Below are 15,129 nucleotides of genomic sequence, written 5' to 3'. Positions count from 1 at the left end.
ACTGTTATTAGTAAAGATGCAAACCTACCAGCAGAAAGAGTTGATACATAATACAAATTGAAGTAGATATACAAGACAAATATATATTATAGAGGCATACAATACAAGAAAATAAACCCAGTGTGTTAAATTTTTAGTAATTCTGTTAGTATATTCTCATAAGTAAGAATACTGTTTAATCAATTCTGTTTATTCAGCCACAGAAATAAAGAAAGCAAGAGAGACTGGATGTGAAAACAGATACTGTAAATTGCAATTACATTAAGTTAGTAAAAGTATTTGTAGTGTATAGTGGCCAAAACTTTCCTACATCAGACAGAAGAGAAACAAATTTATTCCAGTAATCAGGGAATGTCGACAGGCAGGTGTGAGATTCAAGCTGCTGTATCCAACTGTCTTCAGGATACTTTTTCCTAGAGGATCAAAGTCTGTACTTTTATTGAAATCCTTGCAAAACAAACAACATAAAAGAATACATGACTACAGACTGGTTATATGAATACATCCATTCTCGAGGAAATGGGTCCTGCAATTTTTCAGCACATCTTGCTGAACCAGAAATGAAGTGCAAGCTACAATAATTGAGGAAGTTACTGGTCCATTTGCAAAGGTGAGTTCTGTACTCTAGCTGATAATATCTCAACATCAGAACTATGGAGACAGTGCTTCTTCCTTTCCCACTATGAATGTCTTCCAAGAATAATAATACTGAACACCTCTAACAACACTGGACTTCCACAGGAAACTGATATGAGGAAGTTTTTTTTTTTTTTTTTAAGCAGGACCACTTACTCGAAAGATGTTCAAAATGCAGGTATTTGGTTGCTGATAATGCTTTTGGAGATCTGCCTGACCATTTTCAGCATATTTTACCACGGATTTAAAATATAAATTTTGTATGATAATCCATAATCTACATATCAATATTTCTGAGACCTAACAAATACATGTGCTAAACTGAATATAACCAGACTGTTGCTTAAATTGTTAGAAATGTAAAATATCAATAATTTTTAGGTTTTAGAATACCTCTTTCTTTATTTTCAATAACGACTTACCTATGCAGTCATTATTGTGGGAGAGAATGAAGCCACGATAGCAAAGGCAGTTGTAGGACCCAACATTGTTCTTACAAGTTCCATTTCCACATGGATTTCTTTCACATTCATCAATGTCTGGAAAAAAGAGAAAACATAAAATGAATTAATAAGAAAATATTTTTAATATCACATTCCACTTTTTTCTGTCAACCATAGTTCACTAAAACTTAGACTGAGCTACACCTCCAGGAATAGATGGTATTTTTGTGGACATTTGGAAGCGAGGAGGTAATAAATTGATAAAGCTATGAAAGGTTTTGATTAACAGTATTTTAAAATAAGGGAAATCACCAATATCCTGGAAGATATCTGTGGTGGCTATAATACCTAAAGACTGTAAAGACCCATCAGACCCAGCTTCATACAAGCACATTTCAATTTTAAACCATAATTATAAAGTGTTTATGTCTCCAAGAGATAAAGGAATGACTAAGGTGTGGCCAAAACTGATAGCTATCGATCAATGTGGGTTTGTGGAAGGGAAGCAAACATTTGACAACATTAATAAATAGTGATACAGAAGGAAGCAGAATGTAAGAAAATATCTCTGTTGTTGGTAGGTCTTGATGATGAGAAAGTATTCAACAGAGTAAGATGAGATTTTATGAGGAGGGCAATGAAAGCATTTGCATTCCACAATACAATAATAAGGTTAATTTGGAGGATAATATGAAAGATTGGAGACAACAATTAAACTGAGAGGGTTCCTTTATGACAAGTTGTGTCACAGGACACAGGAATCAAGCAGGGGCACCCTCTTTCCCTTTTTTTACTTGCTTTATATTTAGAGCCACTGGCAAAGAAAATAAGGGACTCAGAAATTCAAGGATATAATTGGTATGGTAATCAAGAAAACTTAACTATTTGCAGACAACATTATTTTGTCCCTGATAAAACCAGAAAAGGACATCTTAGTGTTGTAGAACGTTCTGAGAGTTTCAAGTCTTTTCAGGATATAAAATGAATTATGAAAAAATAAAGGCTATATCTGTAACCGGACATGAATTGGTCCAGCAATACCCATATTTATGGGGACATAATAAAATCAAATATTTAGGAGTATGGACTGAAAATGATTCTGTTATTACAGCTAAGGATATGTGGGAAGAGACCAAATAAAGGATAATACAAAAACTGAAACTGAAAGCTAATGTTTTTGGACATGGATAGCAAGATACAAGCAGTGAAAATGTTTTTAGACCCTTTAATTTTATATACAGGTCAAGTATTATTCTTATTAACCAGAAGAGAAGTTGTGGACAATAATTACTAAAGAGGTGAAGGAATTTATCGGGGAGGGGAAGAGTGCAAGGGTCAAGTGGGTTAACCTGATCCTTTCAACAGAGCAAGGTAGTTCGGGATTACCTGATTTGAAGGGATATATTCGAGCTACATAGTTAAGGTTCATACGAATAGTACAAACAGAAATATGGTCAAGGTGGAAAGGGATGATATGGAAATGGGGGAAAGTCAAGAAATAAGGAGAGACTCGGATTTTGGATGCAGATCCTTAGGTAGAATAACAATAGCCATAGAGAATGTTATATTCATAAATAGCAGAAAGTATTCTAAGACCTAAGCAAACACGAGAATGGGGAAAGGAGATTTTGTCAATAGGGGTAACTGCAATTAGATGTACAGAGACTAGGCAAGAGGTGGCTGGAATTTATTGGAGAAAACTGGCAAAGGAACCAAGGTAATGGGAGTAAATAACTAGAGAGGGAAAAGTAAAAAAAAAATGAATGGGAAGAGGCCAAGAAGACATTTGGACTACAGGCTACAGACTGCCTTTCCTATCAGGGATTGATTTCAGAGTATTTTTTGTTTATTGACATTTGATTACTAGGAAAGTCCGACTGGGTAGGAGTCCACTTTCAGCAGAGCCCCGGGGAGAAAATCTCCAAGGTATTATAAAACATTTTAAGAGCAATAATTTTACAGTCTTTATTTATTTATTTTTGTTTGTTAACCGGGTTAGTCCAGCTGGGCTTGTGGCTCTTTTTCAGTGGAGAGCCTAGGAGAAAAGCTCCTGTACATAGTATAAAATACAGAAATTCGCAACATTACAAAATACAGAAAGTCACCACATTACAATAGACAAGATAAGTTACATATTACAATCTGTACAGAAATCACAGTTTTACAATACAATATACACTGCATTACATTTAAGAGGATGTCAGTTTGAGAAGATGTGTATGATAAGCCAGAGGCTTGCATGCATACAATTTTTAAGAAAGCTGTACAGAGAAAAATTGATAGAAGTAAGAAAGTGAGCAAAGAAGGGCGAGCAGAGAGATGTAAGGTATGAATAGGTTATTGTTCACATTTAGGAACATAGTTTATCCTTGTGTTGAGAAAGAACAGAGCCAGCTTTTGGCTACGAAGTCTTTCAGAATGGTTTTGAAGGATGGGAGGGAGGGTATTGACCTGATGGATACAGATAAGGAGTTCCAGGCTTTAGCAACATGGTATGAGTGCAGACAATGCCCAGCAGATTTGATAGGTTTGTGGACAAACATATGATTTTGGTCATTGGAGCGTAATGACTGATAAGGAACATAGTTATGTAGAATACTATTTAGTGCTGGACAAGCAGATGGATGGTGGATAACTTTATAGGTAGTAAGAAGCAATATATATGTTAGTTGCTAGGGTAGTTCTAACCAATTTAGACTTTTTAGTGCTATACAGTGGTGGGTACTTTCTGCAAATTTAGTAACTTTTATTATAGCCTTGTTCAAGTTTTGATTTTTGTGATGCCTGAAGGTCAGTAAAGATGAGAGCGCCATAAAGAAGTGTGGGGAGGAGATAAGTAATAACAAGTTGTTAGAAAAATATGTATTAATGTATATGTTTAGTGCTTATTAGAAGCTAAAAGGGTTAACACATTTCATTCTATTTTATGTACAGCTTAATTCTGTATGAAATTATAAGATGCTTTTCAAACTGCAGTATGCTTTCTGAAATTGCAAGATGCCCTCTAACCTAGTATTTGCTAGCACAGCAAAATTCATGTTTATGCCTTTTGGAAATGTACTGAGAAGCAGGTGATTATCTGCTAGGTCAGGAAAATGAATGAATAGTGAATGAATAGAACAATACTGTTTTCTATAATGTGATTGAATATGAACAATCAGCCCTGTTCGTGTTATGAGAACATGCACAGCTGCGGAAAAGGAGAGATACATCAAACAAAGACTGCTTGAAGAAATGAACTGTAATCTGTACTTGCTTTGTGCTCTAATTAGCCATAGTACCTTGAATGGTAACATTGCACAGTGAGAAGTTGTATCTGACCGGTGGTCATCAAGGCCACGTTGTTTTTCTTAGGAAGTTTTTTTTTGTGAACTTGATATGCCAGGAGAAAATCATGGACAAACAGCTGCTGTGAAATAATATTGAAAGAACTTGTGATTTATTACGTCAGCTTAGTAGGCAATACCTTGTAAGAAATGTATAACAATAGCTTCACTTCCTGATTCTAGTTAGACAAACTCTGTATTAGCACGTTTTTGTCTCCTTGCTGCAAGATTAAAGTGCCTTAACCTGAACCTGCCGTGTGTTGATCATTTTGAAGTTATTTTTCCTTTGACAGATTGGTCCACCGGACCGGAAACTCTCACTTCGCCTCAGGTCAGATGGGCCAGGTGGCATGAAACTGTACGGGGAAGAAACCACATCGGTTCTTCTGCTTTGAAAGACCTCCGACTGAATTGTCATTCAAAAGAGGCCAGCCACTTTTCTGATCTGCGACTGGAGGACGAGTTGGTATACGAACCAGAGACGGTCAATCACAGAGGCTAAGGTAAGGTGAGATTTACCTTTTTTCTGTTTTAGATCAGGGACTTTATTGGAAATATCTGTCAGGAGATTTGTTTTGTACAAGTCAGGGACAGAAAGATTGCAGTCTTGTCATAGATCAGGGAAACAGAATAGGTAAGACAGTTATTCTAGATAAACTGTGAAACAGAAAATCGTGGTACCACGTGAGAATAAGAAGGGTTACGTAACATTTTTTAACAATCAGAACAATATGGGTAATAAGTGCACAAAAAGTTCCCAAGACCCACCGCTAACCGAAGATGCAAAATATATGCAATTACAGCGTGCCGACAATGTTAGATACTATACAAAATGGGTTAATAAATATGAATTTAATGGCAAATTAGAAAAATCCTCGCTTATTAAACTTGTCAAACAGCTTAAAGCTGACACAAAAGGTCAGGTAAAAAAGCAACGTCAATTGGGTGTTCCTCAGGCACACAGGTGGATTGAGGAAGCAAACCGTAGGGAGCCAAAAAGTAATAATTCAAAAGCTATGTTTCTAGATAAAGAAGACAATAATTTGGTAATAGCATCAGCCCCTCCACCCCCCTCTGCTTCCTGCACCAGAATATGAAGCGAGTGGACAAGCTGGTTCACCTCCGCTATACCCGGCTGTTACCGCAAAGCCAAGACCATATGTTAGAGATCCCATCGAGACTAGGTCTCGAACACGTAACTTAAGAGGAGATACTGAGTTATATGAAATAAACAAAAATTCACGAGCTATCAGTGAAGAAGAGATATGTCCACTCATAGAAGTACCAAATCCTCAGGCAGGACATGCAGGACATTTCCCGACTCTCCTAGTATATAGATCGTGGACACCAGATGACATCTGGAAAGCCACAGAGGGAATTCCCCATCCAAAAGTTAATTTTAGAAAATTCTTAGAAGACTTAAAGGGCACGAGGTTAAGTTATCATTTAAATGGAGAAGAAGAAAAAGTAGTCAGACAAATCGTAGGTCCAGATTGGCACATGATCAGTGGCAACTGGAATCCTCGTGACGCAGAACATAAGCCACTCCCACATAGCAACACAGAACTGGATAACAGAGTGAAAGGTCTAATAGACCGAATCTCTGAGAAGTGGAAGCCTAGGGCAGACTGGACTTGTATTAATCAATGCATCCAACAGGAAGGTGAAACTGTTGACAGATATTATGCTAGATTATTAGAGTGTTTTAATAACCATTGTGGAATGCAGGTACCTGAAGACCAAACACATGATTCCCCATATGAGCAGCAATTAAAGAGTGCATTTTTGAAAGGCAGTATTTTGCCTATAAGCAGCTTTATTACAAAGCACATGGTAGACCATCGTACAAGTAGATCACAGTCACTACTTGAATATGCTAGGCATGCCGAAAGGCATTTTAACAGTAAAAAGAAAAAGAAAGCCCAAGTACTTGCTGTAGATGACGGAGCAGAAGTTTATGTAGTACAGTCCGGAAAAAAGGGCAAGAAAAATGCACAGGGAAACAAACAATCTGATAAATGATCAGAAGAGTTTGAAGAGAGAAAGAAAAGGGGTGAATGGTTTAAATGCGGAAAAAAGGGACATTTAGCAAGGGATTGCAAGCAAAACAAGAAGGTAGCCATGGAAGATAAGGGGGGTGAGGACTGACTATATGATAGTCAAGAATCACTAGAAGGGAATAACCAAGAAAAGACAAATGCAAATGTGATATAGGGAACAGAGGATGTGATAGAAGAAATAGAAGAAGTACAAGAAATCACCGATGGTGAAGAAAGTGAAATTTTAGACTTAGCATTACTGAGCCTAGAGCTCTATTTAGCAGACACAAAACCGGAAGTTACACTTCTGGTAGAGGGAAGGGAAGTTAAATTCCTGTGTGACTCAGGGGCTTCACGAACCCTGATACATCCTTCCAAACTACCAGAAAATTCAGAATCACTTGATTACATATTAGTGAAAGCAGCTAATGGACAGCTGTATCTGGAGCCACTCTCCCATAACAAAGCAATAACTGACCCTGTTTCAGGGATGACCCAGAAAAGCAAAATTGTTGTTTCTGCAAAATGCCCAGTGAACCTTTTGGGCAGAGATCTTATGCAGATATTTGGCATAGCAGTAGTACCGACTATGCAGGGTATGGAAGCACAGCGACAAATGGATACTTTTGTGGTGCGACCAGAGGGTGAAACATTTTATTGGTACAGCCAGGACTTAGTTACGACTGGTCCAGGGGCAGTAACCGAAGAACTGATGAACGTAGCCATCAGTAAGTCCCCCTCCCTTGACACTGATAAACAGCATTTGTTGCACTGTACTCTGTGTTATTGTAGCACACCAGGACCTGATAAGGAATATGAGCAAGAACTGTTTAAAAACCATGCAAACTGATTAGTATTACGTAATCTGTACTAGGACACAGAAGGGAACAGTGTAGTTAGCTGTTCATTGCCCCAGGAATTCTTTGCACTCTATAAATCTAATTGATTGCCAGATGTTAGTTTAACTAAAGACAAGAATGTGAAATGGGCAGATCTTGGAGAAAAAGTCACCAAGTAGGAAAAACAAACAGAGTTAGAATTGTCAGAACAGGGAGTACAAAAGCAGAAGTTAAATTGGATAACGCAGACACACCCAGCTGTGCACTTGCAGTCTAGCGAGGACAGCTGGTTAGCACTCTTACTAGAAGAGGAAGAAAAAGCTTTAAGGAGCATACCAGAAACTCTCTGGTCAACAGGGAAATCAGATGTAGGACTAATTCGTACAGCAGGACCAGTTACTATTACGCCAAAATCAGCATTTAAACCTCAAAAGAGACAGTATCCCTTAAGAAAGGATGCAGAAATAGGAATCAAACCTATAATAGCAACTTTACTTACGGAAGGAGTACTGGTAGAATCTCCCAATTCACCGTGTAACACACCCTTATTTCCTGTTAGGAAAGCAAACGGAGAATGGCGTATGGTCCAAGACTTACAAGCTGTAAATGACGCAGTAATACCTAGAGCACCTACGGTGCCAGATCCACACACCCTATTAAATGATTTAAAGCCTCAACAGAAGTATTTTTCTGTGGTAGGTATTAGTAATGCATTCTTTTCGATACCGATACACCCTGACATCCAACACTGGTTTGCATTCACATTTCAGGGGAAAAGGTATACATATACGCGACTACCACAGGGGTATTGTGAAAGCCCAACAATATTTGCACAGGAGATGGCAAGCAACTTGGCAGGATTTAGCCCACCAAGAGGCAGCCAAATTTTACTTTATGTAGACGACATCCTGCTGGCAGCCCCCACCCAGCAAGAATGCAGAGAAGATACAATAGCATTACTACAGTTTCTAGCCACTCAAGGACATAAAGTAAACAAAAACAAATTACAGCTTTGGAGAAAGCAGGTTAAATACCAGGGATATGTAATATCCAAAGAAGGCAGAACATTAGATGAAGATAGGAAAATAGCAATTTTACAAGCACCCAAACCGACTACCAAGAAGGAAATGATGTCCTTCCTGGGCACGACTAATTTCTGTCGGTGTTGGATTCCAAACTATGCCTTGGAGTCTGCTCCATTGACCAACTTGATATACAAGAAGCCTATGGCAGCACAAGATTTATTGCAATGGACACCAGAAGCAGAATCAGCTTTCTGCAAACTGAAACAACTGATAGCGTCCTCATTAGTTTTAGGATTACCAAACTATCATAAACGTTTTTTCCAAACTGTAGATTGTAAGCAAGGTTACATGACATCAGTATTAACACAGCAACATGGAGATAACCAGCGCCCCATAGCTTATTATTCATCACAGCTGGACCCAGTGGCGCGATCCCTGCCTCACTGTGTACAAGCAGTAGTTGCAGCTGCAATGGCAGTACAGGCTTCGGCCTCAGTAGTGTTGTTCCACCCTCTCACATTGAGAGTGACTCATGCAGTCGCAATTATTTTACTGCAAGAAAAAGTAACATATCTTTCTCCTGCTAAACATCTTTCCTGTATGACTATACTCTTGAGCCAACCTCATATGACAACTGAATGATGTACAACTTTAAACCCATCTACCTTGCTCCCGACCCCTGCGGATGGCACACCACACAGTTGCCTGCAGGAGATTGAGCAAAAGACACTGCCTAGAAAAGATCTAACGGATGTTCCCTTGGATGATGCCGAGGTGACATATTACGTGGACGGCTCATGCAGAAGGGGTCCTACAGGACAGAATCTAGTGGGGTATGCAGTAGTTTCTGATACTGAGATTTTAGAAGCGAAGTCTTTACCACACAACTTATCTGCACAAGCAGCAGAATTGATTGCTTTAACAAGGGCATGTACCTTGGCAAAGGGAAAATGTGTGAACATTTTTACTGACAGCCAGTATGCTTTTTCTACTGTACATGTTTTTGCACAACAGTGGAAAAACAGAGGAATGATAACATCTACTGGTAAACCGATTAATCATGCGCAATTTATTTTAGATTTGTTAGAATCTATTCAGTTACCTCAGAAAGTAGCTATTTGTAAATGTGTAGCTCATACCAAGCAACAGGATAGGATTTCAAAAGGTAATGCAAGAGCTGATACAGCTGCAAAACAGGCAGCTTCAGCTTCAGAAGTATTTCTTTTGAGTGAGGAATTACAACCTTCTGAGATTTTAGATTTAGAAATGTTAAAAACAATGCAGACACTTACTACAAATGTGGAAAAACAGAAATGGATAAAACGAGGAGCAATTCTTGAGAAAGAGCTGTACATCTCCAAAGAAGGAAAACCAATTTTGCCGTCTAACTTGTTTAGATATGCAGCTTTGTTGAGCCATGGGCAGTGCCATGTCACAACAGGGGGGATGGTACAGTTAGTGAACCGAGTGTTCACTGCATATGGATTTACAAACTACACAAAAAATTTTTGTGCAGCATGCCATGTTTGTGACAGGCATCATGCACAAGGGGCACTGAAGCCTAAGCAAGGGAGTTTCCCAACACCACCGTACTATCTGTATGGATTTCATAGAACTAAACAAATGTGAAAATAAAAAATATTGTCTTGTCATTATAGATATGTTTTCCAAATGGCTGGAAGCTTTTCCGACTAAAAATCCAGGTGCAGCTACTGTTGTTGCAAAAGTCCTTGTTAAAGAAATTATTCCTAGATTTGGCATACCGGAAAAGATCTACAGTGACAATGGCACACACTTTCTAAATCAAACCATACAACAGTTGAGCTGATATTTCGGAATTTCTTTAAAGAACCATTGTGCATACCACCCCCAATCTGCAGGATTAGTAGAGAGGCATAATGGGGGTTTGAAAAACAAACTTAGGAAATTGATTAGTGAGACACAGAAGAACTGGGTGCACTGCCTGCCTCTGGCACTGTTGAGCATGAGAACTGTTCCAAATGCAAAGGGGTTAACTCCTTTTGAAATACTGTTTGGGAGGGCATATTATATACCTCAGTGGAAACCTCTAATGCCTGCAGACCAGGAGGCTGACAGTTCACTTGCAGAATATATGAGACGACTTTTAAGTAATAAACAACTTTTGCAGTTAAATTCTGTTTCAGATAAAGAACAAACCAGACCATCGGAAGCAGCAGTAGTCCCAGGCACGTGGGTCTGGGTGAAAGTTATCAAGAAAAAGAAATGGACCACACCGAAGTGGGAAGGGCCGTACCAAGTGCTACTGTCAACACCCACTGCAGTCAAGATCGCAGAGTGAGCATCCTGGATTCATCTGACACACTGTAAATTGGTTAAAAACTTTGAACTGGACAAAAAACTTGTTACTGTTACACAAGAACAAAAATGACCAGATACGGAGCAAATAGAAATGCTGAACAACCTCAGAAGTATTGCATGATCATTCTGTTGGCCATACTGATAACATTAATCTTTTTGTTGTGGCATTTCCTTTTTCCAGCCACATGAGTTGAACTGAATAAACGTGAATCATTCATAGACTGGCATCCGAACATTAAAACTTACCAAGCAATTAAATGTGTGTATGCTGAAACTTTTAAAGTTTCAAATTGCTGGATCTGCACAGCTATACCAACAGCATACGGGGGATTATTAATGACTGCTGTCCCCCCAGGGGTCAATGAGACCTGGGAAAATTTGCTTTTTGATACTACGACTGTAAAATCACAAGACAAAATAGCATTGTACCTGCCTGTTACAAAAAGGGAATTGTATGTTTTTACAAAAATGATACTGTTCAGGTAGGATGGAGTAAATGTAATGTGACTGTTCCTTACAAATGTTATACAAATGCCAATAATGCAGGTTATATCTGTGATGCAAACTATGACTCATATCTTGAGTCAATCCATAAAACTATTGATGAGATACAACGTAATCCTGTTCTTTTAAAACAACTATCTATTATTGATAAGAAAATGTTTCATGCAGGGCAAGTGTATATTAATACAAAAGTAGAGAATTGTTATTTTGTTTGTGGGAAAAAGGCATACAAATGGTTTCCTGAGAACTGGTCCGGCAGTTGTTTTTTGGGTTACCTGGTTCCGGCCATACGACACACTGTAGTCTTGCCTCAGGGAAAAATTCGAATTGTCAGAGAGGTCACCAAGAAAACCGGAAATCCAATCAGAAGGCCTGAAAATCCAGTGGGACGAATCGAAGCAGGCTGGAGAAACCATAATTCCGTGAAAAACAAAGATAAACTGACACACATGGACTTGAGTGACACTATTATATCGTGGGCAGGTATAGCCCCTGCATATGGCGCAGTGAAATCGATTTGGGAGCTGAGAAAACTGTCCAAACTTCTCGAAGTAATGAGTAATGCAACTTTTTCTGCTCTCGAATTAATGACTGATGAACTGAACGCTATGAGAACTGTGGTGCTTCAAAACCGCATGACTCTTGACTTCACCCTAGCAGCGAAAGGTGGTACATGGGCTTTAATAAAAGAGGAGTGCTATTCATATATTTCTGACAACCATCTTGAGGTGATTCAGCAAGTGTCGGCCATGACCAAACCAGGCCCAAACCCACTGATTTACTTTTTCCAGAATTTGTTTGGGGGGGTGGGGTAGCATCCTAATGAACATCCTGATTGCCATTTATGTGGGATTACACCTATTAGGAGTGTGTGTTTGTTGTGGTATTCCCTGCATGAAAAGATTGATCAAATATTTTATAGACATGTCAGTTTCTGAGACTTTATATCAAAGTACTGAAATTGAAGAACTGTTGAAAAATGAAACACTTTCATAAGTTTAAACCGAATGACTCTCTTAACTGCAAATTCTGAACAGAAAGAAGTTAGGAGAAGAAGCAACTGTTTATGCTTTTGAAAATAGAATAAAAAGTATGTATTAATGTATATGTTTAGTGCTTATTAGAAGCTAAAAGGGTTAACACATTTAATTCTATTTTATGTACAGCTTAATTCTGTATGAAATTATAAGATGCTTTTCAAACTGCAGTATGCTTTCTGAAATTGCAAGATGCCCTCTAATCTAGTATTTGCTAGCACAGCAAAATTCATGTTTATGCCTTTTGGAAATGTACTGAGAAGCAGGTGATTATCTGCTAGGTCAGGAAAATGAATGAATAGTAAATGAATGGAACAATACTGTTTTCTATAATGTGATTGAATATGAACAATCAGCCCTGTTCGTGTTATGAGAACATGCACAGCTGCGGAAAAGGAGAGATACATCAAACAAAGACTGCTTGAAGAAATGAACTGTAATCTGTACTTGCTTTGTGCTCGAATTAGCCATAGTACCTTGAATGGTAACATTGCATAGTGAGAAGTTGTATCTGACCGGTGGTCATCAAGGCCACATTGTTTTTCTTAGGAAGTTTTTTTTGTGAGCTTGATATGCCAGCAGAAAATCATGGACAAACAGCTGCTGTGAAATAATATTGAAAGAACTTGTGATTTATTACGCCAGCTTAGTAGGCAATACCTTGTAAGAAATGTATAAGAATAGCTTCACTTCCTGATTCTAGTTAGACAAACTCTGTATTAGCACGTTTTTGTCTCCTTGCTGCAAGATTAAAGTGCCTTAACCTGAACCTGCCGTGTGTTGATCATTTTGAAGTTATTCTTTTGACACAAGTTTAGCTTTAGTTGTGTTGGTGAGAAATTGTTTGGCTCTGTGAAGCATTCCTAGTTTTTGATGAGTTCTTCTTATGCAATTTTGTATATGTAGGTCAAATTTAAGATTATCATCTACTTATCACTCTTAATAATTTGCTATGAGAAGTGACTTCAATGGTTGTACAATCAAGAGAGAAGACTATAAATTTAGATTTTTCATGGGAGAGTGATTTGGGGAAAACGGTAGCAGTTTTTTAGGGTTGAACATGAGTTCTGAGGTACAAAGCCATGCTTCAGTTGCTGTAAAGCTTCCTGAGTATTTTTTATAGGTGTGTCATGTTGTCAGATGTGCAAATGAGTGTGGAGTCATCTCTGTACTGTATTAAGGAGGCCTGTTGTGTGGATGTGTGGAGGGTGTTGGTGAGAATGTTGAAAAACAGGGACCAAGGACAGAGCTTTGTGGTAAACCAGTGGTGACTGGGAGGTATGGAGAAAGGGTGGAGTGCCATTTTACTGACTCAGAGAGACCAAATGAGGACATCTGAAGTACAAGTTTGCTGTGAAAAACTGTGTTGAAGGCTTTAGACAAGTCTAGAAATAAGGAAGAGACTAGTTTGCTTTTATCTCTAGCTTTATTTTTGTTATTGTTGTTGTTGTGTCTTTCGGCTTTTCCTGGTTAGGGGTCGCCACAGCAGCACTCCAGTCTGCTAATGATTGGCAGTAGATTCTTACGTGCCGAGTTGCCGACCCTGACGCACAACCTTCAACGAAGGTACGCCCATTCACGCATGTCTCCACACAGAAGATGCTCTAGCTGAGAATCGAACAGGACAATGTCTTACTGTGAGGCGACAATTCTACCGCAGCACCAACACCGCAGTTACTAACAGTACATATATAGGTAAGAAGTACAGTGGTAGTACTATGGGAAGGACTGAAGCCATGTGTGGGGGATAGTTGTTCTTTCTGGAGGAGATAGTTTAGCAATTGTTTTTGACTACATTTTTCAAATATTTTCGAGAGGGAGGGTAAGATTGCTATAGGTCTAAAGTTAGTAATATCTGTTGAATTTTTACCTTTGTTCAACTGAATAATTTGTGCAATTGGTTATTAATTATTTTACAATTAGTATACAAGTACTTACAATTAGTTATTACTAATTAGTGTAATATTAGTCAGACAACTTAGGCAATGTGCAATCTATAATGTGTCTTTTATTTAAATGGGGCAGCTATTATAACTTAGGGGAGGGTATACGTATTCTGTATTCAAGTGATGGAATTTTTCTGCTCTTTTGCAGGGTACTGGGATTAGGATTGTATATGTTAGTTGCATTCATTCTTTTACTTGTATGTGTTGTTTTACTTTCCGTTTATAATTTCAAGAAGGAGCTGATGCAAGAAATTTAATTTAGGCTACCTGTGTGATTCTAAATGACAATAAAGTTTACTTTGAATCTTTGTGACTTTTTCCATAGTGATGGAATGTAGGATTCCTGGACTGACCTAATTAAAAGGTTTGTGACAAGGCAGGCAATGCTGTTGATTGCTGTTTTAAGCTACTCATGTGAAAGGTCATCAGCAAAAGTAGAGCATGGTTAGAGTTTTTTTAAGAGTAGTTCTATATAGGAATTGGGCACATGTTTGAAGATGAAAGTGGATGTGGTGATACATGGCTGTTGGGCAGGGTTAGGATTAAATGTTGGAGAATCCTTGGTTAGAGATGCTATATTATCTATAAAAATAGAGTTGAATTGTATTGCAGTTGTGAGTGATGAGTTACTGGGAGAGAAGTTAGGGTGGAATTTATGGCAGGGATGCAAGATTTCTTCAGTAGCTGCTCAGAATTTTTAGGGTTGTGTTTACTATTATTCTGAAAGTTATATAGAATAGATTTCTAATCTTCATCAATTACGATTGCAAAGCATTCTGAAGTTTTTGAGATATTGCCATGTTTTATATTTTCGCCATTCCTTCTACACTTCTCTGTTGTATATTAGCATTCTACTCTTTTTGGATAGCTAAACTGCATTATTTATTTTTAGTCTTGTCCTTCTAGGAGGTGCAAGGCTTTTTAGGGTGTTCATGAACATTGTACTGAATTAATTTACAGCATTATCTAAGAGGAGGATGTTTAGGAAGTTCCA

General features: G+C 38.2%; 1 protein-coding gene across 3 annotated transcripts in view; it reads right to left on the bottom strand.

Moving 5' to 3' along the window:
* Positions 1-15,129, bottom strand: part of FBN1 (fibrillin 1) — a 4,097,759-nt gene that overhangs the window by 827,391 nt on the left and 3,255,239 nt on the right. For all 3 annotated transcript variants that reach the window (XM_044077620.1, XM_044077621.1, XM_044077622.1), the window contains exon 47: positions 1,059-1,175. In XM_044077620.1, coding sequence (XP_043933555.1) covers positions 1,059-1,175 — 117 coding nt within the window. The remainder of the gene's footprint in view (positions 1-1,058; positions 1,176-15,129) is intronic.

This window comes from Protopterus annectens, chromosome 7.part0, assembly GCF_019279795.1.
Source record: "Protopterus annectens isolate FY-2018-M chromosome 7.part0, PAN1.0, whole genome shotgun sequence".
Classification (NCBI taxonomy): Eukaryota; Metazoa; Chordata; order Ceratodontiformes; family Protopteridae; genus Protopterus; species Protopterus annectens.
Note: the sequence above shows the minus strand (reverse complement) of the source record. Positions and strands in the feature narration are given on the sequence as shown.